The 16,875-nt window shown below is 42.0% G+C and overlaps 1 protein-coding gene across 1 annotated transcript in view; it reads right to left on the bottom strand.

Annotated features, from left to right (window-relative positions):
* Positions 1-16,673, bottom strand: part of TOX (thymocyte selection associated high mobility group box) — a 364,544-nt gene extending 347,871 nt beyond the window's left edge. Inside the window, exon 1 of the mRNA XM_049854467.1 lies at positions 16,319-16,673. Within this exon, the coding sequence (XP_049710424.1) occupies positions 16,319-16,420 (102 nt within the window). The 5' untranslated portion in view covers positions 16,421-16,673. The remainder of the gene's footprint in view (positions 1-16,318) is intronic.
* Between the last annotated feature and the right edge of the window lie 202 nt (positions 16,674-16,875).

Below are 16,875 nucleotides of genomic sequence, written 5' to 3'. Positions count from 1 at the left end.
GTTGAAATTCCCTCCCACTCATTAGGACACTTCAGTAAAGAATCCGAAAACTTCGTTATGTGGATACTTGGGGATTTTAAGATGCCTTGGAAAGTGCTGACAGAGGTTTCTGAATAAGTCTGGACGCTTGTTTTTCCCCCAAGTTTACTAATAATTTTGTGCATAAGTACCATGCAGCAAGAAACTTCAAGAAGGCAATCATTGGAAACTTTGGTAAAAAGTACATCACAATTAGAACAGACTGTAAATTAACCCAGGATATGTACTTCTAAAATTATACACATAGCATATAATATTGATAATGACTCGGCTTCTCGATTAAAAAAGGAATTTGAAGGTGGACTATAAAACTGTAGTGTGCTTTACTTTACGAAGTCAGATTCTACTCTAACTCGACCTCCAACAGTTCATCATCCATCTATAATTTGTAGTCATTGAAAAACATATCAACACCTGATCATTCATTTTCTGATGTAGTTTCCCCAGTTAGTGCCTTCTGGTACACTCTTATTAGGGTTAAACATTAGCCCACTTACAAGAAGCAATTTAAATTCCACCCCCAAGTTCCCCCAACCAAACCAGTTGCCGTCCAGTTGACCCTGACTCATGGCGGCCCAACGTATGTCAGAGTGGAACTGTGCTCCACAGGGTTTTCAATGGCTGACTTTCTAAGCAGAGTGGAAGTAGACTCAGTTCCCCCAGCCTGTCCTCTACGATGCCACACTGGTCATCTTCCCAAAGCACAGGCCTCGTCTCTGGTCTTGTTATTCCCCGTGTTTTCACCCTGCCCATGGTTCTCCCTCCGCCAGCACTATCCTTGTTCTGGCCCCACTTCCCACTACAGATTCCTCACTCACAACCCAGGGACCTCGTAAACCATCCATATCCGATTACTCCTCGGACAGCCTGTGATGTCCCACCTCCGCATGTTCCCTCAGTTTATGTCTTACAGATGTTCAGCAGAGGAAAACCTGTTTGCTGTCATTGTTAGGTACTGCAGGTGAGTCGATTTCAACTCCTAGAGACCCCATGTGAGCAGAAGAGAACTGCCCCATAGGGTTTCCTAGGCTGCAATCTTTACAGGAGCAGATTTTTCTCCTACGGAGCTGCTGGGCAGGTTCGAACCACCAACCTTTCAGTTAGTAGCTGAGCACTTAACCACTGAGCCACCAGGGCTCCTTGGAAAATTTTTTACTCAGGAGTAATTAGCATTCATCTTTCTCAGATAATCAGAATCCTGCCACTCGATGTGTTTCCGTTTTTGCTGTGACCGTGAGGGAGTAAGAGCCAAATTTAATGTTGAATTCTAGAGACCATACCTAGGCTAAGAAATATGCTTGTCTTTATTTCCTGGCTATCATGGTTTGCATTAATACTGTATATGTGCTGCTTCTTTTATGTTGCTTTACATCTTTTTTTGAGAAGAGGCAGGAAGTCTAAAATAAAAAAATATAAAAATAACTTCCCCCTTCCTCACTGACCAATTTTTCAGGACAAAAGAAATGTGACCTCCTCTAGGAAGCCACCGGGATTTCCCCTACTTCAGTTCACACCTTCTCTTCCATATCCCCAGGCTCACTGACATCATATCACATCAATTATACTATAGCTGTATTACAGTTATGTGTGTTCCTCTCTTGATCAGCCCCTTGGGGGTAGGTCATCTCACTCATCCTCTATGCCTCTCTCTGTCCCCCTTATCACTCAGCAGAAGGCTTTGCACAGAGTTCGTGTTCAGTAAAGGCCTTTCAGTTTCTAAAAATGAATTAAGTATGCCTTATAAACAAAGCTCAAAGCTTCTTTAGAAGTGGGTTCCAAATTTTAAAAGTCTACATCTTAAGCTAAAATATTCTCACTCCACCCTGTACCAATGTTTGTATGGGGGACTGCATCAGAACTACCTGAAAACAAGAAGTTCTAATGGAAACGGTGACACAGCCTTCAGCCAGGCCACTGAAATAGGAACTACGTTAATCTTTTTACTGAAATGTTCTCTGCTTGATAAAGTTCATTACCAGAATATCACCTTTAAAAGTGAAATGCGTTCAGCTGGGCACTTTTTTCATTTTGTAAATAGATTTTTCTTTGCCTGAGCTCTCAGTATAAAGCACAAAATCGTCTTCCATATCTTTAGAAAGATGTCACCCCACACATAAAGCTAAATTTTTTTAATAAAATAGATTTCTTTTTTTCTTCAGTATTTTAAAGGTACAGTAACGTCTTCATGGAGCAATCACCCTGTACTGCAGACCACAGTAAGAACTGAATCATCGGCCTGCAATTCCACGTGTCCCAAAATGTGTTGAGATAACATATTAGAGACCAGAAGAAAGTTAAGTCCCCATGGGATACCCTAAGGCTATAAAGTCACCATCTTTTCAACGTTACCATACTTATTACTATGGTGATATTTAAAAGGACCCTGGCGCTAATCTTTTTTTCACCTACTCAAAATGACTTTAAAAAGTTGCTCTGTGTTAAATTTACAAACCAGGTGCCAAATTTTCACATCACACAAAATGACAAATTAGATACAGCATATTTGTTACGAATGCTTTCTTTTCTGCTCTTAGATCAAAAAGTTCTTGATGAGTCTAGAGTTATTGTAGTTGAAGTTACCTTACACAGAAAATTTTGCTCCACTTTGAAAATCTCACATGTATTGGGTTTCGGCATCTCAATAAAATAAATGGTATATCACCACAACTGCATTTTGGCAAAGAAATGATATCAGCAGTGAATCTTTGACCTTTAAGTTTTCAACTAAAAAGCTGCTTTTCTAAGAAATGAACATTCGTACATTTGTTAATGTCATTTTATAATAAGCACCGTGTTCCTGCTAAAAGGGTTCAGATACACTTTTATGAACCCTCCTAAGGCTCAGAAAAATATCCTTTCTTCTCTACCCACCCATCCCCCAATTCTTCTCTAAAGGCTGCAAGTTATTGAAAAGTCAATTGACCTCAGTAAAGTTTTCCACTGGCTTAGATTTTTTTCTTTTTTCTCTTCAAAGTACTCTTTGGGTTGCGGGGGGGTGGGGAGAAAGATAAACACACGTCGTATAGCAAGTGCCATAAGAAAAATATGTTCTGGCAGACTTTTCCCAACTTGCAACTGAAAAGAATGTACATCATCCAAGTGTGTTCTAAGTGCAAAGAATAAGAGAAAGAAAACTCAGAGTGGATTTTTGTTCTACTTTCAAACTCCACAGCGAAGGGAACACAAGTGTTTCACTTCAGAAATGAGTAAAGAATGGCTTCAATACATGTACACCTTTCTCTTTTTTGGAAAAACTGCGCATAAAAGAACATTTTTTGGCACGGCTGACCTGCAGAGATATGGAGCTAAGCAGAGTCCTGAATTCACTCACTCTGATATGCACACATGATACGCAATTAAAATCTCCATTCACATTCCTGCCGGCTTGTCAATCACGAGGAAAGCCTTTTTGACAACACTCAGTGAAGCGTACCAACTAACCGCTGAACAGGAACTTAAACAGTAACAGCTTTTGTTACTAGCAAGAGCGAATTTTTTTTTTTTAATCAAGATTGGGTTCAGTTTCTAAGAAATCATTATGGTCTGAATTTTGAGGGCCTTTCATTAACAATGAAAATGTGTCAGAATGATTTTGTATGGCATGCTATGTGATGTAATACCTAGAAAATATGAGCTATGGAAAAAATTCTAACCTTTCAAACTCGGGGAATCTTTTTAACTTCTCCCATCTAGAACAATAAACAATGATCTCACGAAGGGGTTTACTGGGCAAAACGGGACGTGGTTAATTCATTCTGAAGCTTTTCACTAGGATTTTCAAACTCTTCAAATGGACTGGATCTCTGAACTAACTTGGAAAGTGGCCGACCAGTTTATAAACCAATAGGACTGTGACTTTTTTTTTAATCATAAGGAGGATATTTAGCATGTTAGAAATACTGTCCGCGTCACTCCTTGCAATTTATGGAGCTCTATAGAAAATATTATGCCCATAAATTCTTTCCAGATGAACCCAGAAGGGTACTCTGCTCATAACTTAGTTTCTGTTGAACACATAATCAGAGACTGTGCCCTTCATAATAGCATATTAGTGTGCTTTAAAGTCATAAATCCACAAAAACAGGGCCCACTAAAATTGAATAGAGCAGGCTTGTTAATCTGCTGCTGTGTCTGTTTTGAGCAACTAACCTTGGAGGACAAATTTGAAACGAGTTAATACTATCAGATATTGAAATATTTGTCTTCTGGCTTATCGTGCTCTGTACCTGAGACAGCAGACGCATCCTGACCATTACAGTCATGACAAATTGCCTTACTAATGAACGTTACACACGGAAAGTGCCAGAACTGATTCAACTACAATCTCCCACTACCAGATAGAGAGCTGGGGACTCCAGCAGTGGGCAACTCTGATATTCTGCCAACAGGCCTTCAGGGCACAGTGTGATATTTAGAAAAACACTCTAGATTCCACATGAACATATTCTACAAGCCAGTATGTATGTATACAACAGGTTTCCCAAAGCATATTAGATGAAATAGCTTAGGTGTGTAGTTGATGAGCCATGAAAAATGGCTATTTTAACTATTTGGTATCATGACAAGCATGTGTTAAAGAATACTCTCTTGTGTGGGTTTCTCTCTCACTCCTTCCCTTGTCCCGCCCCCACAAACATTGCTTGTGCTTTGCATTTCACATACAATCTTTCCTTTGTCAGTTCCTTTGTTGGTGCAAAATTGGCAGCAGTTCAAATTCAAAGTACTCCCATTCATTTACTGACCAATGTCATTCTAGTTCACATCAGCCGGCGAGCTAAGCTCTAAGAAGCATAAAAGACTTGCTTCACCACTGGCGAATAATGTGTACATTTTTACAGAGCTTAAACCTTAATGCTTTCCCTGAAACTAACAATACAGTATATCTTATCGTTCCTTTTTTGCAAGCAGGCAGCTGCTGAAACACTTGCCACTTCAAAATATCAATTGCTTGCCAGGGTTGTCCTCAGCACACCCTGTCAAACTCATGTACACTGTGCAAGGAAAACGGTGCAGGGCTGAAAGCTAGAAATTGTGTCAAGTCTGCTCTAAGGGTATGATGTGCAAAGAACAATGTATGACAACCGTAGAGAGTACAAACAATGGCACTGGAGCCAGAGACTTCATAGATCACGACTGTGCCTGTACATATTTTATTGTCTCCATTATATATTTAAAGCATGACAAATGCACCATAGTACGTTATGCACTGCGCAAATAGAAGCTCCTCCCGCTGCTTCTCCTTCTGCGTTTCTCTTGGTGATGGAAACAGAGTTGACTTTCATTTCTTTTTCTCCTCTTTAAAACATGTAAGGTTTCCAAAACATAAAGGGAAACACGCGCACACACACACACACACACACACACACACACAAGGTTACCAGAATGAGTAAGAGAAAACAGAAGACAATAACACAAGATGAGAAAATGAGATCTTGTTCACTGAACATTTTGGCTTCTCTCTGAGGGCACAAAAGCAAGGATTATCTTAAACACTCACCCAGGGAATCAAGACAACTCCACTGTCACTATGCCTATAAATTGTTGTCTACCTAATTTTAATGCAGATCAGTGCTGGCTTATTGATTTGCCTGATTTTCTAGCAAAATGGAAATCCCACGTGAATATGTTCTTTGTGTGCACGAAATATGGCTTAAGAAGCTTTTACTATGATTGCTTTCCTATGCCAAAAGAACAATTAAGAAAATAATATTTCACTACTGTACCAGATCCATAAACTAAGCCGATTCCTTTCTGCCTATTCAGATGTTAAATAGCCCTTTCCTTTCTCGCTCCATCCCTTCTGTTTACTTTAATTGAAAAGTTGTTTTTCTTCTGAATAGCTCCTTAAATAACACGTAAAATCTGATAATATTCTCGCTCCGGAACTTACCTACTTCATAATAAAAACAAAGGGGGAGGGGGGAGACTTGTGGCTAGAACAACCCTACACTAATTCAGTCAATGACTGTGGAAATAAAAACATGTTTATGGGAGACGGTTAGTATAAATATATTTTAATCTCTTCTATAACCTAGTTTAGGTTACAAAACCTTTATCACACAAGTAGCTTTCGGTGGAATTAACTGGAGGCTAAAGAGAATGAAAAGATAGGCTTTTCAGGTGTTAATAAATATTTTGGAAAGAGCCAAGGCGGTTTAGGTGCTTAGGGGCGCTGACCTTTGCTGTGTTGATGAGGGGGACAACGATGCATTATTAACACCCAGCAGCTGTACCTGAACTGCTGCCATGAATATAATAGCCTTTTATAGCCATCAGGGGAGTGAGATCGGAGGCCTTTATTAACCACTAGACATGATTAGCACATTACGTGAACTTTAGTGGGCAAATTATCTCTTACTGAAATATAATGTTGGTTATAACTAATTATAAACATGATTTTTAGAACTTCCCAGTGAAAAACTCCATGTTTTACTAGCACTTAGCTAATTATTGGTTGGTAATCTCTGAAAACACGTTCTGCTCTGGGGCAGACTTAGAGGAGTGGAATCTCAAAAGGCAGACCGTGTCACTGACGGCTGATGTAAAAATTATTTAGCATTGTAAGTTCATGAATATGAGCACACATGCTTCCTTCCACAGTTACGTAAACCGGTTCCTGAACTGGAGCGTGTGCTTTGGGATTTTTCTTCCCCCCTCCCCTTTTTTTAAAGTAGTTCTTAAAAGATTAGTTTTTGCAGTAAATTTGGGAAAGTTACCATGAAAAATAACAGCAAAGTTTACTTCAAAAAGCTTAATTTTGGGGAAAGGAAAGGTTATGCCATTAGCCTTAGTAGCTGAACACAGCACCGAGAGTCCATTATGAACGGTCTTTTATGCCCTGGCAGAAAGTCATTAACATAAAATAAATCATTAGCTTTGATATTAAGCTTCTACTATCTGCAGGTTTCTATGATTAATGTTCATGACTGCATCTGCCAAATGATAAAATATACTTTTTGTTGAAAGGTTATCCTGCCTCTTTACAACGAACATTTCTCTTTATGAAATTGTTGCTGGCATTATAGGCTGAGGCACAGTGGCATAGAAAGGAAGAAGTGGGTTTTCCAATGGTATGAAAATGCCAATGCATATAACACTTTAGCTATCATTTTTTAATTAACCATTTAATTGAGTTAAAAGACTTAAGGAAATAAGGCAGCACATAGATACTCTTTCAAAGTAATTGGACTATCTTTAGACCCAGTTGGCCCATCCATTAATTAATCTTCCACATTATATTCTGCATGTCTTACCCATATATCAGAGGAAGGTACAGAGAAGCAATGAGACAGTGAAGACTCAGTGACAGAATTCTCCTTCCATGTGGGAACCCCCGTTCAATTCCTGGCCAATGCACCTCATGCAAAGCTGCCACCTGCCCCTCAGCTGGTGCTGGTGTTACGATGCTGAACAGGTTTCAGCGGACTTTAGGATGAGCAGCCTGACAATATGGCTGCCAGTGAAAACCCTATGGATCTCAACGGTTTGATCCAAAACTGATTATGGGCACGGCACAGGACTGGGCAGTGTTTCGTCCTGTTGTCCATGGTGTCTCCATCACTTGGGGGTTGCCATGAGTCTGAGCCACAGTCAGTGGCAGCTAGCAACAACAACGGAGAGGCAAATTTGTTTTACTTAAGTCAGAATCTACAAGGAGAGTATTTCCCTCTTTAGCAATTATGCTCAACTTTTATTTTATTTTTAACAATGCACACTAGGCTATGTTCCCATCAACAGCATCTCTAGTTAGGTGCTCTGACTCTCAAAGAGAGGCCCTGTGCCTGGAGGAGGGAGGTGGACCACTATGGGAAGGATGAGGAGCTTTGATGGACTGTACTGCCACACACCCCATTTACTCAAAGTCATCTCTGATCTGCCAAAAAGGTCATCCCTTTCTCTCTCTTCCTAAAGGAATAACTAGTCTACAACTTCAAAAAAACACATCCATTCCACCTGGGTAGCAGAAATAGAAGAAATGGGCTGAGTGTACGACATTTTGCTAAGGTGCACCATTCTTTGAGTTTCTGGACAACTTTCACCACAGGATTTCAAAATAATCTACCTGTTGACTCCTTATTCTCGTAAGGCTTCCTTGATACAAATACCATTTATTTTTTTCTTTACTGAATACATGAAAGCTCAGGACACAGACGGAGTAAAGGTCTTAGCGTCAGAGCTCTTACCAGCTATAGAATGAAGTCAGGCTGTCTAAAGTGAACGGGCAGCGGAGGGGAAGGGGGGGATCATATCCTTTCCTGGATCTGTTTACTTTGCTTAGGGAGTAAATCAACACAGGTTTAAGGGCACACTCATCTTTTACAGTCACCAAAAAAAAAAAAAAAAAAAGGTCTTTTCTTCAGGAGGATGAGTTTTCCTCAAAAAGATCTGGTCGTTTAGTCTTATTATATAATAATATGGCTAGTAAAAACCCTAGCATTCTGAAAACACCTCTTCCCATGATATTTGGCAGTTTCTTAAAAAGGAATGGGAATCAGGCATTTGTATTAGCCATGCTGAATTCCTTTGTTGTTACTGTACACATTGGTGTGTTCTGCCACTTATGATAAATTCTCATGCATGTATGGCCAGAAATATGCCCAGAACCATGAGAAACATAGACATACACACACATACGCAAAGGAGCGTCAAAGATTTCTTCGATCAAAAGGTATATTATACTGAAGCTGACATTGTTACTAATCTGAATTAGATACGAACAACTTGCAAGACCACTTGGTAACTGAAAATACACTTTATTTTCTCGGCCACAAGCAAGACTCCTTACCAACCAAGACTTGGTTTAATTGGGCATTCTTTCAGGACAATTTCATAAAAGCATATAACTCAGGAATGAAAAACAATAAATACCTGGTTAGAGCCGACCATTTAAAACTCCAGAGTGACAAAGGGACCAATGCAAAAGCATTAGTAGTGACATGGTCTCAAGACCTTTGGTACTATAAACTTATATCAATGGTTATTTTTCATGAGTATAATGGAAATCTGAAAATAGCTCTTTAAAGTTAACTTTACATTTTTTAATCAAGTAAGGGAAACTTGCCATAAATCAAACTAAAACGCTCTGGGAGCGGGAGAAAGATGTGGCAGTCTGCTTCAGTAAAGATTTACAGCCTCGGAAACCCTATGAGGCAGTCCTACTCTGTCCTATAGTGTTGATATGGGTCGGGATCTACTAGAAGGCAGTAGGTTTGGTTTTTTTGGTTTTCATGAGAAAGCAGGACATTTCTTTCTGGCATTCTCTCTCCCTCTGGTCTTTTCTGCTGCGCAATAAACATCCGAGCACAGAACAATATAATGTTCCCATTTTCAAAATGAATGCTGTAGGGAGAAACACGCTATAACCAGGAAAAGCTCATTCAGGTTAATGTGAATTCCATGTCTCAAAGTATTATGGAAGAACTGCTATAATTAACAGTCTGTTGGCACTTCCATTATAAACCACAGTTCTAAGCAGTTTATAACTCAACTGATTTTAATGAGAAATTGCTCTTCGGGATGGAACTTGGCATGCATGGTTTATAACAGAAATTTCTCAAATTCATCGGGGCAGATGTAAGCTGGATCATCCTGGCATTCCAGCCTCAGAGTGGACAGTCCAGTGAACACAATTCACTCCCCGGTGCTGTCCCCTCAGCCACGGAGAAGCACAGACTATCTGGTCCTGAAAAGTGCCCCTCCAAAGAAAAAGACCAACTGAGAACACATTAATAATTTCAACATGCAAATAAGTGAAAGGTAAGAAGGCCTCTCTAAAATAGCAAAAACTAACACCTCATGTAAACATGCAAATTTTAATAAATAAGGGGGCATTCAAACATTCAAACCATTTTAACTGAAAGCCTCTTGTGGGCAAGAACTACAGCTACCATTCTAAGGTATTAGTAACTAAGTATTAACTTAGTAACTAAGTATTAGTTTCAGTAACTAAGTATTAACTTGTAACTGTGTATTAGTAACTATGGAAACCCTGGTGGCTTAGGGGTTAAGCGCTATGGCTGCTAACCAAAAGGTCAGTAGTTCAAATCCACCAGGCGCTCCTTGGAAATTCTATGGAGCGGTTCCACTCTGTCCTATAGAGTCACTACGACTGGGAATGGACTCCACGGCAATGGGTTTGGTTTTATTAGTAACTACAATTTGCTACAATCCTTGTTTTCTCCTAAAAGTTTAAATTGTAAATCCTTGGATTTGATTGCATACAATGTAAGTTTTATCTTCAACAAACAACAATTGATAATGTTTGAAAAATATCACTATTAATAAACATTTACTCAACACAAGAAAATTACATTTCATTTTTATTGAAACATAAGAAAAACTTTCTACCTTACGATTTCCCAGAAATGTTGGGATCCCCATTCAGGTAGCTAAAATATAGAGTGATAAGTTATCTCAATTTGATTAGTTCAATAAGTTCTGATTGGACAACTATTCCCATTTTAGTTATCTATGTCTATTTTGGAGCCCTGGTGGTGCAGTAGTTAAGAGGTCAGCTGCTAGCCAAAAGGTGGGCAGTTCAAATCTACCAGCCACTCCTTGGAAACCCTACAGGGCAGTTCTACTCTGAGAATAAGTAGTATTCTAATTCATAGGCTACATATTGTATGACAACTAAAGACCAGGAGATCAGAGTCCCATTTTCATCTCTTTTGGAGTCAAAATAAAGCTTTCTCACTGAGAAAGGATGTTCAGGGGGTTTGTTCTGCGCTCTAAATTCACTGTGTATCAAATGTTAAAAAAAAAAAAAAAACCACAACTATGATAGCTTAGAAATACCAGTCTTAAGTATTTTTCCCTTCTGCATATGTTTTTTTAAGCTGTTACTACATGCCTCTAAGCCATTGATTCAGGATGGGGGAAGGAGAACAAAATAATTCTGAATTTTAAAAAGTGAATATGGGCCTGAAAGCTGGTAGATTCCAATGAAAATAGGGTCAGGTTACATCCATCATGAGTCCAAGATGGAGCGTGGCGGCGTAGGCAGCTGACTGCAAGGGCAAACTGCACGGCAGAGGAGGCGGAGAATTCATACTAGAGGCCACAGGCCTCCCAGGTTCAGACGTAGACCAAGGAGCAGACAGCAAGGGCAAGGGTGTTCCAAAGCTGGGGGTACTACACATGTGGGGGTGGGGACCCACAAATACACCTGATGCTGAAGGCAGGCCTCAACCAGGAAAAGAAGGATTACCAGTTGTTGAGAAATATCCCCAGGGTCTCTTCAACTTTCTAGTGTCTTAGCAGAAGGTTGGAAAGCACTAGAATAAATCATCCTCAGCAGCTAAATAACTTTTTTTTTTTTTTGGCTCTTCCAAATTTCTAAGCTATCCCTCTCATGAACTGAGCACATCGCAAAAAAAAAAAAAAGTATGACCACAAGATATAGTCCTATACACCAAAACCAAAATTTGAGACCCAATTTTGTTGCCAGGGAAGACATTGTTAAACTTGGTAATTTCCCTCCTTCTTCCAGGTTCAAGTGCCATACTTTTTTTTCTCACTGCTCTTCATCCCCTTAAAATCAAGTCATTAAAAAAAAAAAAAAAAGCCTATAATAAACTGTCAGATAATATTTAAATATCAGTTTAGAGTCTCTAAGTCAACAAAATATCAAAATGCTCTTCAATATCATCATTCCATATGTTTAAAATATGTGATTAACTGCGAAAACACTAAACCTCACAGGAAAAGGCTATGTTAAAGATATCGTCAGATGTCACCAAAGCTCTTAACTATAAATTTTTGCATAGGCACTTAAACTGGAATTTGTGGCACTGAAATATTCCACAAATTAAGGATAGCTACCTTGAGATTTTTGTATAATGCCTTAGTTTATTCTCTTTCTTACCTATAAATGTATTTAAAGCCTATGTAAGACCTCAAAACTGATGAAAGGTGCCAACTAAATGAAACTCCCAAGGCAGGAGTCTGAACTACACTAATGGTGTACCAAGTATCCACTATGAATTTCCTGAAGTCCTAGAAGTTACGGAGGTGGAGGCAGGACTAGCCAAGCATGATGCTCTAAATTGCATATGGCCCTCCCCTTCCTCTCTCCTCCCATCCACCTCCTTTTCCTCACATTTATTAATTAAAAGAGGAATCATGACTCCGTCTTAATGTGCTTGCAGATCCTGTATTTTAGAAGTGACGAGTTTTACCACGGTGAAATACAACACATAATGCACTCTGTATCGAAAAATAAGCTCAGAGGAGATTCTGCAGAAAGGACAATGAATCCTGTTTTTCTTAAAAGTTATCAAATGTTTAATGCTTGCCCTGCCATTTAAAGCAGAGTTCATCACAAATAGGTCCTTCCCCCGTGTTGATACAGAAATATTATGCACTGTCCTGCCTTATTTCGATGACAAAAGCCCAATATTCCAAACGCCCAGGATTCTTTACTCTGAACACAACTAGTATTAAGCATGGATTTGTTTTGGACGTCTCTGTTTCTAATCAAGCCAAGAAAGATTCAGGACATGATTCCACAAAAGCAACCACTGGGAACAGTGAAGACCATTGTTCCCTCTCCCACTGCTGGCGGGGTCAGCGGCCTGTCATTAGCTATGTCATAACATAACTGTATTACTACTCCTTATGTGGGCAGATACTGAGCAATAACTGAACACATCACATCATTGTAAAAATGAAAAAATGCCACTTCTTTGTCCTAATTTAGCATCAAATCAGTGAAAACAATCTTTAGAAATGACACTGCACTAAGAAAACTGAAAGGTACTGTTATTACTCCGTAGGTACATATCTAAACTGATGACCTGACATCCTCAACTAGAACAAAAAATAGGGCTGTATTGAACTACTGAGCTCATTTAATCCAATTTTTTTGGTAACATTCGGTTCAGTTAAGGGATGCAGTGTTACTTAAAATAGTCTTAATTAGATGAAACTCAGCTATGGTATCCATCTCTCTCAATGTCGAATACAACCATGCTTCAAGTTGCGAGAGGTGAACACAGTTATCTCCAGCTTCCAAGTGTCTGTCCAGTCTGTGTGCAACACTGCTGTTTCCAAGGCTGAGCTATATACAGCAACATGCCATCCATTCTGGCTGTTTGTGTAAGAGATCCCTCACAGTTGCCATAACCAACATCATTGGCATTGTTCTCACTTCTCTCTCTCAATGGGCTATGTGAAAATGGAGGCCAGTTTGCATAGTGATACGTTCATAATGTAATGGGCTGGGACAATAAATAGAGCAATAGGAGATTAAAATGTTTCCCCAAAAAATTCCTCCTCCGGAGTTTATTTAAATGAGAAATCTAAGTAGTATTTTGGCTATCCCTAAAGCAGGGAGGTGCTGGAAAGTGTCAGCAGAGTAAAACAGTCAGATTTTAGTATGGCAAAGCTCTAGGAAGAATGTATTCATTTTCTCACTAAGGGTCTCTTCTGATGTGGAAAATCCTTGGGAAGCTACAGGTTACAACCGTATGATACTGGAGCACACGATACTGTTTCTTTTGGGATTTAGCAAACCAACTTTAAACAGTAAACTGTTGACAAGTTTAAAATTAGTAATTTATGCCCTTATTATTCAATTAAAAACAAATAACCTGATAAAGTGTTTCCTGTAATAAACTACATGGTCATCACATCTCTGAAGAGGACAAGGTTGACCTGGCAATCCTGTCTCTTTGGGGAAGTCTGACGCAACGTGTTTTTCCTACACGAAGATGCAGATTTCTTGCTGCACATCTTCCAAACTTCTTCCTTTCTTCCATATCCCAGCAAATCCACTTGAGTCATCACAAGTGAATGCCAGTTGACTCTATTCTAAACAACTGGAAGAGCTGACTTGGACAGAAATTCTGTACCAACCCTTATCACGACAGAGTAGAAAGCACAAGACCTTGGGCTTTCTGGGGCCTAGCAAACCTCCCCAACCCCCTTAATGTAATCAGGGATCAGTGACAAATGTATTTGATAGACCGCTACACCGAGATGAGCAGGAGAAGGTGTCCTGTGAGAAACATTTACATAAAGTCTTTCCCATCTATTATAAGCATGTCTTATGACTTTGCATTTTTAAAAATCTATTATTCCCTGGATAAGTTAAATAGCAGACTTGCAACCAGTCCATAGAAAAGGTGGCTAATTTGCATTTAAAAAGAACAGTTTGTTCCTTCATACATGGTGTGACTTAAAAGGAACTTCAATGAGCTAGTAAAGAAATTCTGAAGACTTTCTAAATTAATTTATTCAATTCACGGCACAGCCCAGTAAAATTATTTAAAGCACTTAATTGGAAATGATTTAATATATAGAAGTAATTCCTGATTTTCCAAAGCATTTAACTTTCAAATTAAATCTGACCCTACTATCTCAAGAATGACAAGTGAAATGTGTATCCAAGTCATTACCTTCTTTTTAGAGACTAAAATCACTGTTAAATTTAATAAGATTTGTCTACTTTGATTGCCAAAATGGTTCTGACCTTTTGGTTCCCGTCAGGGCTGTGGGATAAGTCTTGACACTTCGAGACCAGGCTGCTGTTTTATTGTTATTTGTATTAGCAGGAGTAGTCGTGTTATAAGCAAAGTAAAATGTTGACAAACAAATAATACTTGCTTATAAAGGAAGAACAGATTTTAGACTAAAATAACCATGTTATCAACAAAAAATCAAACTGCAACACACAAACTCCTCTGCTCTTCCCAAAGTTCCACGTACCTTCCAATTCACCCCTAGCTAAAGGGCTCCCTGGGTGATGAAAAGCCTTTCTGCCTTGCACAAGACTGGATATTCCTCTTTGCAAACTTGCCGAAACATCAGCGACACACAGCGCTTCCCTTTTCCTGGGTCTCACACTGTACATAGCATCAAGGCGCTTCTCTAGGGGCTGATGTATGTGGTTCACTTAACTCACAGCTCTGTGTGTGCGGTAGGTGGTGGGTGTGTTGTGTGTGGTGTGTTGTGTGTGTGTGTGTGTCCCGACTGACCAAGACTGGGGCTGAGACTCGGTTGGTCGCGTGGTGCTGAGCCCGGGGCTCAGGATGCAGCGCGCCAGATACCTCTGTATCACGTAAAAGGAGGGGGGGGAAAAACTGAAGATGACTCGCCACAAGGCAAATGTTGCGAACCCCAACGATTTTTTCCTGCGAAATTCTCCGCGGGATCGAGTTGGCAGTGCCCGCAGGGGCCATGTCTGGCAGGCTTACTACCCAAAAAGGAATCCGGCGTCTAAACCGCCCGCCCGGAGTATCAGAGAACTCAGTTCTCCCCGCCTACGTTCATTTGGCGGGACTGCTTAGACACGTCCAACAAGCCCCAGGCGGGCACCGCCGACGCCCCGCGGCTGCACTGGGAGCCGGGTCCCAGCGCGTCTTCCCTCTCCGGGCAGTGGGTTCGAGACGCCCTGAGAGTAACTCCCTCCCTACGTTCCCCTAACTGTCGGATCCGCGGGCAGAGCCGCGCTTCGCAGCAGCCCCGGCCGGCGTCCCCACCCCGGGCCACCGGCGTCGCCAGCCTCGCTCTGGGTCCCCGAGGCCTGGCACCCGGGGACAGCGGGCGGTACAGCCCAGTCCGGGACCCGGCCTCCAGCCCCAGGCCGACTTGGCAGCGTTGGAGTGCACATCGCGCTTTCGCCCATCGCCCAACAAACTTGCAATTCCCGCGCGCACCCCATAAACAGGTCGTGCCCCAAACGGTGAACCCGCTGCCCCGCTGCGCCCTGGCGTGCGAACAGGAGGCTTGGCCGCCCGGATAGTTTGGAGAAACAAGAGTTGTGGAGCAATTTTCCTGGCGGGGGCGGAGGTGTACCCCCAGCCCCTGCACCCCGACTCCCGGCGGCTCCCCGGCAGCAACTAATCCCAGGCAGGAAAGCTGGGCCACGAGGCCGCGATGCCCGGGAGCGGGAGGGAGGGAGGAGAAGAGCAAACTGGAAAATAAACTGAATGCTCTTACTCTCTGCCTCCATTCCGGGACCCCAGACACACCCCCAAAGTACTCCGTGGTTTGCCTTTATTTTTCTTAAACGCCCCCAGGCAAACCTAGGCAGGGGTCCTGAGTCGCGAACAGCAGGCAGAAAAGAATCCGAGCAAATCGTGTCACTTTCCGCACTACCGCGGGGCTGGTGAAAGCCCCGGCGCTTCTCCGCACTCCTCCCCAGGCGCTCGCAGGCTCGAGCGGCTGCGAACGAGCGCGCCCCGGGCTGGGCTCCGCGACCCGCCGGCCGCGCCGCCCCGCGCCCCCCGCCCGGCTCGGCGGCAGACCCCGGCGGAAACAAAAGCAGAGCGTTCACCTTGTTGCAATAGTAGGGGTCCAGGCAGGGAGAAGGTCCCAGACAGGGCGCGTCGGGCGCAGCGGCGGGCTGGGCTGGAGGCGGATAAAATCTCACGTCCATTTCACTCTCACATCAAGCAACTCCTTTTTCTTTCTTTCTTTCTTTTTTTTTTTTTTTAAGTGTTCAGCAAAACAAGCTTAGACGGACCAGAGAGAGGTGTCTGGGCTCAGGAGTAAAAGAAACACCTTCCTTCCCTCACATCCGTTTGTGGTTTGTTTAAGAAGAAGAGGAGAAAAAAAAAAAAGAAGAAGAAAAAAAAAAAAAAAAAGAGGGGGGAAAGCGCTCAACTCTCCCCGAAGCGCGGCGCGCCCCCGTCGGCGCCGAGCGCGCAGCCTGCTCCGCCGCTCCCGGCCCCGCCGCCGCCGCCGCCGCCGCCGCCGCCGGGCAGGTAACTTCACGCGCTCATTGTCCCCCGCCCGCCCGCCCGCCGCCCCATCCCCGCCTCCCGCGCCCCGCGCCGCCCGGCACACGCGCTCGCGCTCGGGCTCTAGGTATTTGGGCGTTTTATTGGAGTC

This window comes from Elephas maximus, chromosome 15 (assembly GCF_024166365.1).
Source record: "Elephas maximus indicus isolate mEleMax1 chromosome 15, mEleMax1 primary haplotype, whole genome shotgun sequence".
Taxonomy (NCBI): domain Eukaryota; kingdom Metazoa; phylum Chordata; class Mammalia; order Proboscidea; family Elephantidae; genus Elephas; species Elephas maximus.
The sequence above is the reverse complement of the archived record's forward strand: the minus strand, read 5'-3'. Positions and strand labels throughout refer to the sequence as shown.